General features: G+C 38.9%; 2 protein-coding genes across 4 annotated transcripts; one reads left to right on the forward strand and one right to left on the reverse strand.

The window, feature by feature from the left end:
• nudt1 (nudix (nucleoside diphosphate linked moiety X)-type motif 1) lies at positions 1 to 3,931 on the forward strand. Its single transcript, XM_046414587.1, has 4 exons — positions 1 to 276; positions 400 to 560; positions 2,201 to 2,346; positions 3,357 to 3,931. The coding sequence occupies exons 1-4, from the start codon at positions 253 to 255 to the stop codon at positions 3,527 to 3,529; spliced, it is 504 nt and encodes a 167-aa protein (XP_046270543.1). The 5' UTR covers positions 1 to 252; the 3' UTR covers positions 3,530 to 3,931.
• A 489-nt stretch (positions 3,932 to 4,420) lies between these two features.
• On the reverse strand, positions 4,421 to 13,727 carry snx8a (sorting nexin 8a). Of its 3 annotated transcripts, none has more exons than XM_046414585.1 (14): positions 13,577 to 13,727; positions 13,324 to 13,390; positions 12,428 to 12,555; positions 11,177 to 11,306; positions 10,282 to 10,472; positions 9,923 to 10,043; positions 8,851 to 8,987; positions 8,610 to 8,690; positions 8,361 to 8,521; positions 8,045 to 8,174; positions 7,881 to 7,949; positions 7,354 to 7,503; positions 5,761 to 5,910; positions 4,421 to 5,292 (listed from the first exon to the last, which is right to left on the reverse strand). In XM_046414585.1, the coding sequence occupies exons 2-14, from the start codon at positions 13,343 to 13,345 to the stop codon at positions 5,212 to 5,214; spliced, it is 1,551 nt and encodes a 516-aa protein (XP_046270541.1). In that variant the 5' UTR covers positions 13,346 to 13,390; positions 13,577 to 13,727; the 3' UTR covers positions 4,421 to 5,211. The 3 variants fall into 3 exon arrangements, with proteins under 3 accessions (XP_046270541.1, XP_046270540.1, XP_046270542.1); XM_046414584.1 differs by having other exon boundaries at positions 13,489 to 13,726; XM_046414586.1 differs by lacking the exon at positions 12,428 to 12,555 and having other exon boundaries at positions 13,489 to 13,725.
• Between the last annotated feature and the right edge of the window lie 185 nt (positions 13,728 to 13,912).

Here is a 13,912-nt window from a genome sequence, read left to right on the forward strand (position 1 = left end):
TACAACTGATTTTACAAGCAAATGATGGGAGTCGTGGACCCAGTCTGACGCTCATCACACCAATCCGTCCTCCTCCGTATCAGCGCGTCACGTGATCGTGGAGCTGAACGCGGGAGTCGTTCAACGTGGAGTCTTGTACACAGTAGCTGCTTATTTCTTTGTTTTGTTTTTTTTGAAGGATTTGTTTTTCGCTTTACATCCGGTCACGTCACGGTATATAAACATACTTGGTACAGCCGGGGAGTCTCACGCATGGGTGGTCACACAACAGAACAGGTAAGGATGTGAGCCCACAGTTGACTGCGCTCATACAGTCCGGCCTTTGCAGCTCGTGTCGCGTCAGGCAGTATTTACGTCACTGTGTTTGTGCTGTGTGAGATTCTCCTCACTTCCTCTCAGACAGGTGAGATGTTGAGCAACAAGCTCCTGACCCTGGTGCTGGTGGTCCAGCCGGGTAGAGTGCTGCTCGGCATGAAGAAGAGGGGATTTGGAGCCGGGAAGTGGAATGGCTTTGGGGGCAAAGTTCAGCCTGGAGAAACCATTGAAGATGCTGCAAGGAGGTTAATTCATATCGTCATTTCTCTACAGAAAGAATAACTGTTACCTGACACCCTACTGATAATTGTCTTGCACTGTATTGAGATGCACATGAATTAGGATGGATCCTGTAGAATTAGAGTCTGTGTGATTTCACTTATACGTTTGGTAATGCAATGAGCAGACGGGGTGTAACAGTTCAGCTGTCGTGCAGGGTTCAAAGGTCAAGTCCCAAAAATGTTTTTGACAAAGTCTGAATGAAAACAAGCCATGCAAGCAGGCTATTTCCGCCTTAAATACAGCGTGAAAAACAAAACATTTTATAGCTTTCAATTATGGATTTTCTTAAAGATTTTAGGGTCAGCAAAAAGAAGAAAGTTTGATAAGAGTTAGTAGATTTTACATTTCAGTTCCACTGTGCATATTAACACATCGCACCTTTGAATTGCGTGTCATGTTAGATGTCATTACAACGGAAAGATGCATTAATAAAAACAAGCTATGAAGCGGTGCTGTTGCATTTAATATCCACCAACAAGTGTATTTTAGGATAGAAGAAGGTAGGTTTTGCAACAACAGAAAAAAAAATCTAATTTTTCTAATCTAAAATCTAAAAGTCTAATCTAAAAATCTAAATCTAAAACCTAATTTCATTATTTTTCTCATATATCCCAGTTTATTGTTCAGCCTTAGAAAGATGAGAAAGTGCTACTTTAAGATGTGGGCTCACGTTGTTTGTAAGCTTGACAAAATGAATGTTGAGTCTGGAAGATGTGTGCCCATCAGTCACGAGCAGGAAGTTTGTCCAGAGCTAAAGGAAGGAAGCCCTGAAGGCAATTAGGCCTTGTCCCAAGCTGTTTTCCTTCAGTATGAAAAGAAAAGAAACCTGGTTTGTATAAAGACTATTGCAAAGCTAAATAAATCAGTAAGATCTCAAGACCGTGTTATTTATCCTTTTCACCAAAAGCACTCAGAGCAGCCAATCAGTATTGCAGGAAGAAATTGACCAATCCTAGTTGTCTGTATCCATTTAAAAAAAGAAGAAGAAGAAAGCTTGAAGAAACAAAGACAAGACCTTAAATCAAGTCATTGTGACAGAATCCGCAGGTGTGTGTGCTTTCTGAACCCCATGTGCTGTTCAGCTAAACTTAAATAAAGTCAAGTGTCTGAAGTGAGATTTCTGAGATTCAGATCGTGTGAGCTGTGTCACGTGGCAGTATTTACATTTAACTTTGTAGTTTCTGTGCATGATAAAGACTAAAAAAGGAAAAGAGTAATAAAAGAACATTCACACTGTATTAGGACAGGACTAAAAATTCCTACACTCTAAGAAAATACAGCATGTTTGGTGGTCAACTTTAAAAAGTGTTCTTGAATGCAGTTTTATTTTAACTTTTTTGACCTTTTGACACAAGCTTTTATAAGGAACAAATAAATAAATAATCTTGAAAACTTAAAAAAAATCCACTTAGTAAATGTTTTAGAGCTTCACTGAATGTGGTTGACTCAGTTTGTGAGCAATACAAATAGGTTCCCTGTCTGGGAAACGTGGATAGCATCACTTTAACTTCTTCACTTGCTTTCATTGTGTGTGTGAAGTGCACTGTGAGTTTATTTCTAAGATATACTTTATCAAATATTTATCTGATGTTTTCATTTTTAGAGAACTGCAGGAGGAAAGTGGCCTCACGGTGGATGCTCTCGAGAAGGTCGGAAATATCAAATTTGAATTCGTGGGAGACATGGAGCTCCTCGATGTCCATGTTTTCAGAGCCGATTCTTATAATGGAGAGCCAACAGAATCAGAGGGTACGTTTCCACAGTGCCACACTGAACTAGGAAGAAATAAAAGCAAGTAGTTGTAAAGAATAATTCCAGTATTTTTTTCCCCTGAGAAAATAGTGTAATAACCCCACAGTGACACAGTTATAGTCTCACAAAAGCAATATTAAAAGTAGATTTTAGACAGCTGGAGCTGGATAATCATCTTCAGTCAGACTAACTCATAATATTAAAATAGCATTCATTTATATTAAAACAATAACTTGAAAACTTGAAGAGGAACAACTATTTTTGTCGTACTTAATTCCACGAAACTGACATAAAAGAAAAAAAAACCTGTAATCCTGCAGAAATTTTCCCTGTTCACTTTTGGTTCCCCTTAATCTTCTGCTTATGTTATTTTAATGCCAGTCGTGGCTTTCTGAGAATGAAAACTGTGTGTGTTTCACCTTTAAAACAAAGTACAGTGACTGATCTGATTAATGATTCTTTCTAAATTAATTAATTGAGTGAAACATTTATCTGTGAGCGAGGAGAACATGTGAGTTCAGGGGGAGACTCTACAGGTATGTTCTCAGAAGTAAAGTTTAACAGACTGCACATACACAGAGGCGAGAAGAGGCTCTAAAAAGAGTGATCTGTATTTCCTGAGCCACACATTAGCACTGGACCAAAGGGTGTCTGGGGGGCAAGAGAAGTCAAACAGCCAGGGGGTGAAGAGATAAATGAGAAGCAAAAGCTTGAATGAAATGCGCCAAAGTTAGTGCTGAAACTTATGCACGAGTGTGACTTCATTAATGTATAAGAAATCACTTTTTTCCTACTTTATCCACAGCAAAAGTTAGCTAGAAAGTTAGCGGAAAGTATGATTTTCTTAGTCTAGAAATAAATGCCAAAGTTATTTTCTTCTGTTTTTTAAGACAACCTCCCCACCTCCAACCCCAAATGATTTATTGTATGTATTTAATTTATTTAAATATCCTGTCGCATTTCAAGGTGAAAGATAGATTTATTTTTTTTTCTCTTGTGTTTTGTAGAAATGAGGCCTCAGTGGTTTGAATGTCACCAAATTCCTTTCAGCCAAATGTGGGCTGATGACATTCTCTGGTTCCCCCTGATGCTCCAGAAGAAGAAATTTGTTGGATACTTCAAGTTTCAGGGGCATGATGTGATCCTCAGCCACAAACTAGAGGAAGTGGAGGAACTGTGAGAAGTCTCGGAGGAAGTGCGTTTCTGAGGAAATTTTTAAAATTTCAGCCTTCCTAATTTCTTCTTTAAATGCTGAAGTTATCCTTTTATACTGTTCTTTGTTTGTTGTTTGGTTTCATTTGTGGGAGGAAAAAGAAGACTTGGACTTGTAGAGTGTTTACATGTGAAATTACTGGAACAGATAAGTAATATGCTGAAAGTCATTTAATTCTTCAGAATAACTGATTTAACACAATTCAGCTGGCATTTCTTGGATTTCTATTTACAATATCTACAGAAATACTTTTATTGGGTTTCATATTCTGTGCAAGTTAACATGATGTACATTTTCTTAATTCAAAAACAAATGTTCATACTGTTTGCGCCATATGACAGTTTCTTCATAAAAGAAATCTTGAACTACTTTTTGCATTCTGGCGTCATTGATTTCATCACAGTCAGTCTGGTGTGTTCGAGATCAGTTGGTGATAATGTGTGACGTTTCTTCCAAAATATAAGTCCATACATGTCAAAATTTCCCTTTTGATTGTTTTCTTTTTTAAATGTATAATTCTCCACTAAACTACATCTGTGCAGACACAAATGTGCATCATTGTTTTCAGGCCAAATATCTAAAAAGTAGAAAGCAGGAAGGGAATTCCACAATATGCAGATCTTGCCCTGATTCACATTATTATACAAATTTAAATGTTTGTAACTGTGAAAAACAGCCTTCATCTATAAAGTGATATGGCTAATGGTCCTTAACAAAGGTAGTGATTATTAGATTTGAACTTAATAGGAATCCTGCAGTATGATTTATTGCACAGAGTATTTTACTGAATTTATATCATAAATCTTTGGTAGTAAATCAATAGCTTATAGTGTTATTGTTGACATTACACCACTCGTGCCAGTTTTGTTTTTTTGTTTATTTTATCTATAAATCTAAAATCTTTGCCCTTTGTAGTATTGTACACCATAGTAGAGTGTAGGATTCTCTTAATAGCTTATAAAGTAAAAGTGAGAGTCTTGAAAACACTTTAAGCGGAGAGCAACACAGAAGTAAATATTATAACATTGAGAGAAACATTTTTCCATACAAGTATAAAATATGCTGCTACATGTCCTTGCAAACTAAAATCTGTATCAAAAATACGTTGGTCTAAAGTTATTCAGCAAGTAAAACCAAAAACCTTCATGGCTGGAGATTTAAAATAATCCCATCCTTTAATAAAGTAAAACTTTTTGCAATTTCTTTCTCAACTATCTTAGTGTATAAAACTTCTTACAAGGTTAAGTTATAAACAGGTGTTTTAGGCAGTGAGATGGAATGCATGAATATTCTGCCATCCTCAAAGTCAGATATGCTGACTGTGCCCTTATAAAATAACATTTAGAGGATTTTGTTTCCTTGATTTGGAAATGGAAATTGTTTTCTCGTCAAGCAGAGCATGAAATGGCAGATTTATGAGCCCTCTGTCTTTTCCACTTACATGGTTGACGATCAAGCCCAAAATAAGTAAAGAAGCTGAGCATCCATTTATGTTAAGAATCCTCTTATTGAATGGAATGTATATTGTGTAATGTACGACTTTGCAGCAGGGAAAAAGCTGAGCATTTGATATTTTTCGGAGTTATTTTCCAGTTTGTGATCCTCCTCAGCGGCAGTGTTTCTCTCCCTCCATCTCATGTATTTAGGTTTCAGATCGGGGATTTCAATCCATTTTTACCACCAAAGAGACATCCAAGCTTTGGCTGGAGTTCATTCCACACCTCTCCCATCTGCAAGTAAAGCAAAAAGTGACTTCTCTTTACCTACATTTCTATGAAGCTATTGAGATATTGTTCAGTGATTAGCAGGTGATCATTTTCAGGAAACGTCAAAGTCAAAGTACTATGATATCCACAGGAACATTTCTCAAAATGTTACCACACTGGCAGCTGAGAAGACTAATTTCAGATAGAGGCATCTAACCAAAGAAATCCAAAGTGTGTTCTTCATTTGACTTTAACATAAATATTGTATATAAATAAATAAATCTAAATAAACAGGCAAAGACATATGGGAGATTTCATTTGTTCATGTGAAATGTAAGCCGGCTCGAATCCTAGATGAGGAGATGATTCCTCCAGTGATACTATCCATCATTATTAGCTCTTTCACTGGAAGCCAATTTAACACTGATTTGACCCTCCTGGATCAGCAGAGAAGGGACTGTGGAAAAACGGTTTCCAGACAAGCAGCCTCACCTCTCGGTGTCCTTGGACCTGGGAGTTAACGAAAGCCCCCAGAATGTGGGATGTGATTGGAAGGTAGATGAAGATAAGCTGCGTCTCTTGATGAAGGCAGAACAGGGAGAAGTAGTTTCGCAGCTCCATCGTCTGAATGGCGTTTTCTTGCTATCAACAGAATAATAATGAAAAAAATAATAATTGAGAAATTGTTGCCTCTAATCACACGATGACAATATAATAACCATAAAAATAATTAGTAAAAAAAACAGTTTTCTGTGGGGAAATTTTAATCCTATGACAGCAGAGATTAGATGAGGCTGATAAATATCTGCTCATATTACAGTACCAAAACAGCGAGATGCCCATAAGGCATTACATTTTAATTAGCTCTAGATTTAATTCACTAATGAACTTTTGCATAATCCTGTTCATCACCAGCTCAATCACTGTTAATGACACCAACACTGGTGTCTGTCAGTGATGAAGAAGCCCTGCAGAGGTTTGCATCATGCAAAGGAGAGAAATGTTCAGTTACAGGACTTTGATTTTGTTACTGACACTGTAAAGTTACAAGCCATGGTGCGTTAATCTCAGCGTGTTACTGATATCTCAGTTACTAATATCTGTTTTAACACACGCTCGTGGTAAGGTCGGCCTGTCTGTCCACCGGTCAGTTGGACTGAAATCTCGACAGCTATTTGATGGGATTCCATTAAATTTTGCACAAACATTCATGGTCCCCACAGGGTGAATCCATCTGGTGACCCTCTGGATTTTATTTTAGGACCACTCCAGCGTTCACATGAGTGCTTTTGGTGGAATGTCTTATTAACTGTTCGATTGATTAGCATGAAATTTGGTGCACTTATTCATGTTGCCCTCAGGATAAACTGAATTCACTTTGGTGATCTTTTAATCCGTTTATGAATAAATTCCTGCAAAATTTAGACAGAGATGACCCATCTTCTTTTGATTAACACAGGAGAGCTAATATTAGTTTTCTTGCTAGTCGATGATAACACTTTCCTAGAGTCAGTGGGTCACATTTATGAGCTAATGCGCAAATCTACTCAACTCTATTTTTTTTAACTGCTTTGAGGCCTATATCAGACTCACGGTAGCTTTAATTTGATAATTTTCCATTAAAAACAAACTGTTGCTCATTTCTGACAACATATCAAAAGCAAATCTATAAACAACCTGTCTGTTGATTTAATAATCTAAAAAAACTCCCCCACATTGAATATTTCAAAAGACATAAGACAGAAATGTACTGAGAAAATTGAGGAACTTGTGCTCGGAAATGAGAAATGGTCTAAATTTTACTGAAACATTGTGGCTGCTGATTAAATTCCTCAAAACTCTGGTACAAGCTGCACACAGAAAAGCTCTCAAATCACTTTTACTTACACCCAATGGATGTCGTGCATCAGCAACATATACATATATATCTACATACATATATATACACACACATTATATATGTATATATACTCTGGCCAATTTAGCATTTTATTTATCAAAGAGGAAATGAGTTAAATGTATGCTATTAGTCAGGAAGTATCCAAAGAGCCTAAAAATGTGGATAGAGAGAAACTGTACGGCCACCTGAACAATTCGTGACTCCAGCTGCTCCACTGATGCCTGCTCTTTAGTCTGCACTGTGGCGCTCATCATCTGCCTCTTCATCACACTGTACTTGTGCAGAGCTCTCTGGTGCTCGTGGAGTACGCCCTTCTCGTGGCGCTCACAGAGATCCTAGAGGAAAATCCATTCGCACAAAGCTCTCTCTTTATTTGCCCTTAAAAATGGTATGGTAATTTACAGACCAACAAAGCAAGAATGATAAGAGCATTGTTTGTATAAAATATGTTTTACCACATACATTAAAGCTAACAGATTCAGTGGAGGCTGTGGTAAATGTCACATTAGCTGTGAATGACTCAGTAAATAATGTCCTGAATTTATATACTACATTGATTTTTTATCATAGTTATAGAACTATATATGTATATTCTATATTGACGGAGAGCATCATGAAGCCTGTGATCTGAGAGATGCAAACTTCGAAACAAAATCAACTATCACAAAAGTGATGAACCCTTGAAGGCACACAAACCAAAAGTTTAACTCACTCTGTACGACTGCAGCAAATCCAGGAAAAGATTCAGTTTTTCCACAACATCATCCTCCTCCCGTCTGCCCTAAGGACATTAGCAAAACATCATTTATTACCCAGTGCCAGTTTTGGACAAGCATAGCATAGCATGTGGTGGGGATGAGGGCCTAAGGGCTGAACCTGCTGAGCAGCTTTGTCGGACAACATGGCGAACTCCACAGACAGACTCTTCAGAGACTGACGCAGGGCCCCCCAGGTGCTTTGTGAAGAGGCCAAGGAGGGAAGAGACGAAGCATCTGAGCCCAGCGTACTGTCGAAAACAGCGTTATTACAGGGGCAGTACGCAGCACTGCAGGGACTTAGCTGCCAAACTCATTTCAAACTAACAACCATCAAGAGACACAACAACGCAGAGGATTTTAAATCTTATTAACAGTTCTCAGTCCAAAAGCTCTGGATAGTAGAGAAAGGCTTTATACCCCCAATAATGAAATACCTGAGTTCTCTGCCAAACATGAGAAGATCAGTTGCATTCTCCTTCGAGCGCTCCGCCATCTTCTCAGCTCTGTCCCTCAGCTTGTGGAAGCTGTTGTGAATATTTCTAATCAGCTCTCTGCTTGTGGAGAACTGAGCCTGGATGTCGGCGGGGAGATATTCCTACAAAACAGATCCACCACAGCTCTTTTTAAAAGCAACTGTTAGCTGGTCATTTTTGGGGAAATTTTCCATTCTATGCGTGACAAACCTTTGCCTGGGTTGCAATTCTGTTGGTCATGAACTCATCACCAGATTTCTTATAAGTGTCACGCAGCTTAGTCTGGACATCCTGTTTGGGAAGAGGGGTGAGGAGTGTGTGAGTGGAAAAAGCCCTGAGTAGCTGGAACAGGAAGCATTTCATTGTCAGTCATCACGATGATAATGCTTATTGTGCAACAGCCCGGATCACAGAACGAGGCAGCAAGTTAAAAAAATACTACGGTACATACAGAGCCATTGAAGGTGAGGAAGGTCTTGACCAGCTCGTCCTCTGAGAAGAAGGGATGCCGTGCCACCAAGTTGATGAATCTGCCAAGAGCACGTCTCCTCCCCTCAATGAACTCGCGCTCAGAGACAGAGGTCAGGACTATGGGCAGACATCAGAGAAAACAAAAACCTATGGATTCACTTTGGTAGGACAGAAGTGCACCATGAGAACACATTAAGCAATTTGACCAGGAGTGTTAATCCTGATAGATGTAAGCAGTGGGTCTTGGGGAATACGTACTACTGAATATGTGAAAAGAAATGGAATAAATTGCCTCAAGTGATGTCACTTGTGTTAGTGTCAGTTGAGGGCTGAAGACAAGTTAAAAAAATAATCTGCAGGTGTGAAGTTAGAAAGAAGTCCCTCTGAAGAGGCCTTCTGCTGCCCATTCCTCATCTCACGTTACAGAAGCTAAAATCTGTACACGTCTCTTTCAATTCACGGTTTTCAGAATGTCACTGACATCCTGAAATTCCTCCGCACTGATTATCATATCATTGGAGATCTTGAGCTACACATATCAACAGGATGAGGGGGAAAGAGCCCATTTTATGGGAAAGCAGATTTATATGTGTGGCATCTTTTTGACATATTCTGTACTTGATGAAGATCTCTAATTAACACACTGTTTGGAAGGATTCCTCAGCATGTGTGTGTGTGTGTGTGTGTGTGTGTGTGTTTTGACATAATTATCATTCCAAAGCTACAATAGTTCATTGTAAACCAAAAGAGGCTCATTTTATGCATCACTAGTTTCATCATTTTACTCAGGCAATAACTTTGATGAATGAAGATGACTGTGTGCTTGAAACAACAGAACTCAAAGGGATAAAAGTTTTTATTAAAATGGGACATTTATTATTCGTGAAACGAAAAACATTCAGCTACCAGAAACCCTTGGATGTTTACAGCTGACCTCTCAGTAAAGCATATGAACTGAAATAATGGGTGCATAAATAACGACTCGATGGAGGAAATGCAGCAACAGAGAAATTCAATGGTAATTGTGTAGATGTCAGACAGAGTAAACATACCTCCCTTTAACATTCTTTTGGGTGGCAGTGCCGGCACGACCCTGTAGGCAAATCTCTGAAGCAAAACCTCATGGAAGACGTCGAAATCACTATAGCGTCGGTAAACTGATATTTTATATCGCTAAATAATAAAAAGCAAAGAAAGAATATGGTCAGAAAATAAATCTTGTTACATGGCATCGACAGTGTGTCTCATACATTTATCTTTTTAGATTGTTACTTCAACCAAATTAAATGCACACATAACAGAGAAGTTATGTGAGAAGAAAAGAAATGATGCAAACAAAATAATGCACCACATTTTGAACCTTTAATGTTGTTGAGGTCATTCTAACATAATCCTTTGAATGCAGCCCTACCTGGCTGGTGACCTGGTACTCCACGTGTTTGAGGAACAAGCCCTTCTTCTCAGGTATTAGCTCCACCTGGACTGTGTCTCGAGCCAGCAGTTTGTCCAGCGTCTGGGACACCGTGAGTATGTCCTCTTGGGCAGGCTGCATCCTCAATGCACTCAAGTCCCCGGGCTCCCCAAGCTGAGGCTTTGGTAACTCTGTCAAACACACAACTTCTAAATTTGTTCCCTTCTTGTATGATCCAGGAAGGACATGAATTTGAAAGTAATGTATTGTGACAAATGCAGAAAGCTTTTTCTTGCACAGATGAGGAAGTGGCATGCAGAAAGCTGCCATACTGGCCACACCTGAAATAACAGAGAGAGCCTTAAATAATCACAGAAGATTGGGAGTGCATCTGACTCAAGCCAGCATAATGGCTACCTCTATGAAAACCATACAGTTCCCCACCTATCATCTTCCCACTGTGGGACTAGTGAAAGCAACACTTAAATATAGCTAAGGCTTCTCTACCAAAATAAAATAAAACAAATGACGCTAAATTAAATAAAAAAACTAGCTTTCTTCTGTTGTGAAAGAAACAAAAACTATGGGTTGAGAATCTACATTTTTGTATAAATACATTATATATAAATACTTCTGAATGGCTTTGCTACTTTCTAACTGTTGCAATATTATACAGTATATCAGTTCCAACAGGTCCCAGTCGTAACTTGTCACAGAGAACGTTCGCTAGGTATGAAACCTTGTATATGTAAGCCAATAAAAGAGTGACATTTGCCCTCCGCTGATGAAATATCAGAACAGTAAAGGGATGGCTCAGCTCGCCCTAAGACATGGAGAAATTATGAAGCTAGTCATTAAATTTTATTGCTCAGCTGTCACTGTCACTTAGGCCTACCTTGTATGCAGTTCTCCAAGAGTTTGGGACTCGGTTGCTTCCCTTGCTGAGCAAGAGCAATCAAAGCCAGCGCTTTATAGAGTGACAACTTGCTCAGGAATCCATCTGTGGAGTCAACATGCTCAGCAATCTGAGAACGACAAAGACAACATGACATGAAGGTCACCGTTTTTTTCAGTCCAACATAAATTCAGCTGTGATCTGCATTCCTCCATGCACCAAGTGCCCACTGAACACAAAGGCGCTGATATGCTGAAATGTCAGGTAAAGCCACTAATTCTACTGAACTGCAAGCTGGCTCTCAAATACCCCCCCAGACATAATACACTCAGAGCAATTTCATAACACTTATATGTTGTACCATTAGTCTATGTCTCAGCATAAAAAAAAACAAATCTGACAGATTTCCAATTATTTACAGCTGCCAGCCTATGCAAAGCTTATCCCAACTTCCTGTTGATAAGACATTACAACTGTATCTACATTATTTGTATTGCCTAATATTAAGTCCAAAAACACAATGTCTTATCAGAATTAAACAAATATTTACACAAGTATACACTATATAGACAAAAGTATTGGGACCCCTGACCGTTACAATAACAAAGACTTTAACAACATTGTATTCTAAATACATTGACAGCTTCGCAGCTATAACAGCTTCCACTCTTCTGGGAAGGCTTTCCACAAGATTTTGGAGTGTTTCTGTGGCAATTTTTGCTCATTCATGCAGTAGAGCATTTGTGAGGTCAGACACTGATGTTGGACCAAAAGGCCTGGCTCACAATCTCTGTTCAATCAACTGTTCAACATCCCAAAGGTGTTGTTTGGGCACTGGAGCACAGTCATGCTGGAATAGAAAACGGTCTTCCCCAAACTGTTGCCACAAGGTTGGAAACATAGCATTGTCCAAAATGTCTTGGTATGCTGAGGCATTGAGATTTCCCTTCACTGGAAGGGAAATCCAATCCCTGAAAAACAGCCCTATAAATGGATGCATCTGGATACTTTTGTTTATATAGTGTATCATAAACTGAAGTGTTTGACTTATTAATGTATTCCTTTTATTTGAAAAACATGAGTCTGAGCCTTAGCTAGCCTTGTTATGAAATTTTGAAAATGTTATTAATGTTGTTTATGGCAGACGCTGTCCTTGTTTTCTTACAAACTGCATTGTTGCATGCTGCAGCAATTTGGTGATTTGTACACACCACTCAACCCCCATCATGCATTAAAATGTGAAGCCCTCACCTGGCCTAAAACCGCCTTGGAAAGCTCGGTCCTTTGAAGCAACCGCTGAAAAACTTCAACCTGCACTCTCCCATCTGTCCTACAGCAGATGGCCTCATATACTTCTCTGTAATATGCAGGAACTGAGCCTAAAAGAGGAACAACACCTACATAGCATCACATCCTCTCAAGTTGAAGAGATATTCCTTCAGCAGCATATCCCTGATCAAACATCACTTACTTTACATCACTCAGCAGTAGCCTACTTACTGTTGAGGTTATAGTGACGTTTTATGGGACTACTCATGTCCCATCATATGACTTTAGGTTTTATCATCCCAACACAGATTACACTGTTGCTCGGAAATTTTGAAGGTGTCCACAATTGCAATATTTCAGAGACAAACGTTAGAGATCCAGTGGACATCAAAGTTTTCAGAGCATTACAGAAGCGAGAAGGAGGTAGAATTAAGTAATTTCACTATATGCCTGCTGATGTATTGCTTAAGTGTTGCGATGCACAACTGACAGTTTTTCACGTGGCAGGGGGAAAAAAAGCATAAAAAAAATTCAGAAAACGTTTACACTTCTGGCATTATCTTTAACAATAAAATTCACCGTTAATCTAGCCCATTGGCTATTAAGACAGCAATTTAAGGCGATTCTAAACGAGATCTATCACTCATGGAGCGTTTTAAGACGGAGAAACTTCAGTCCGAGATCTTCATGTACCCAAAAGTTCTCATTGGTTAGTTGACATCGGGACTTCACCAAGCAAAAAACATCCACATTTTAAAACAACTAACACAGTATTTTGACTTTTTTGACAATGCGACACCACACAAAACAGCAAAGTAATTAGGAACCGATAAGGTAACGTTGGGTTCAGAGGATTTTAAGAAGTTTTCGTACTGTACCTTCATTGATCTCTCCTGCCATGGTTCAGACTGTCATGTGAGCACAAGAGCACCTCCATGTGATTTCCTGCAGAGAAGAAAAAACAAGTAATTTATTTCTTAAAGTTGTAGTGAGCGCTGGTTAAAGTCCAAGTCTGATGTGCTGCATTATAACCTGACACTTACACGCACTGGTCGCTAACGAGTCATATCCTGCAGTAATTCAATCTTTTATATTTTGAGGATGTGAAGACGCGCTGATGCGTTAACTCACAGAGTCGGCGGCTCTGATAATGAAGTCTGGTTTTCACCTAACAGTCCGAAAAATATTGCCGTTTTGCACCTGTTTATTTCCTTATTTCAGTTGAACAAGTTAATTTGGCTTGATTTCTGTTCCTCATTCTTAAAACGTTGCTATCAATGACTCCTCGTAAGTTTCAGTTTCAGCGTTTCAGAGTACTTGAACATTCGAAAACAAGTGGCACAGCTGCAGATTGTCGGGGGAAAACGGGCATTTTAACTGACATATTCCGTGGTTTCTTTGCTGTATTCACCGGCCGGTCCTATGATGCGTTCGACAAGTAGTTGTATTTATATTAATCCTAAAATT

Source organism: Scatophagus argus, chromosome 16 (assembly GCF_020382885.2).
Source record: "Scatophagus argus isolate fScaArg1 chromosome 16, fScaArg1.pri, whole genome shotgun sequence".
Taxonomy (NCBI): Eukaryota; Metazoa; Chordata; class Actinopteri; family Scatophagidae; genus Scatophagus; species Scatophagus argus.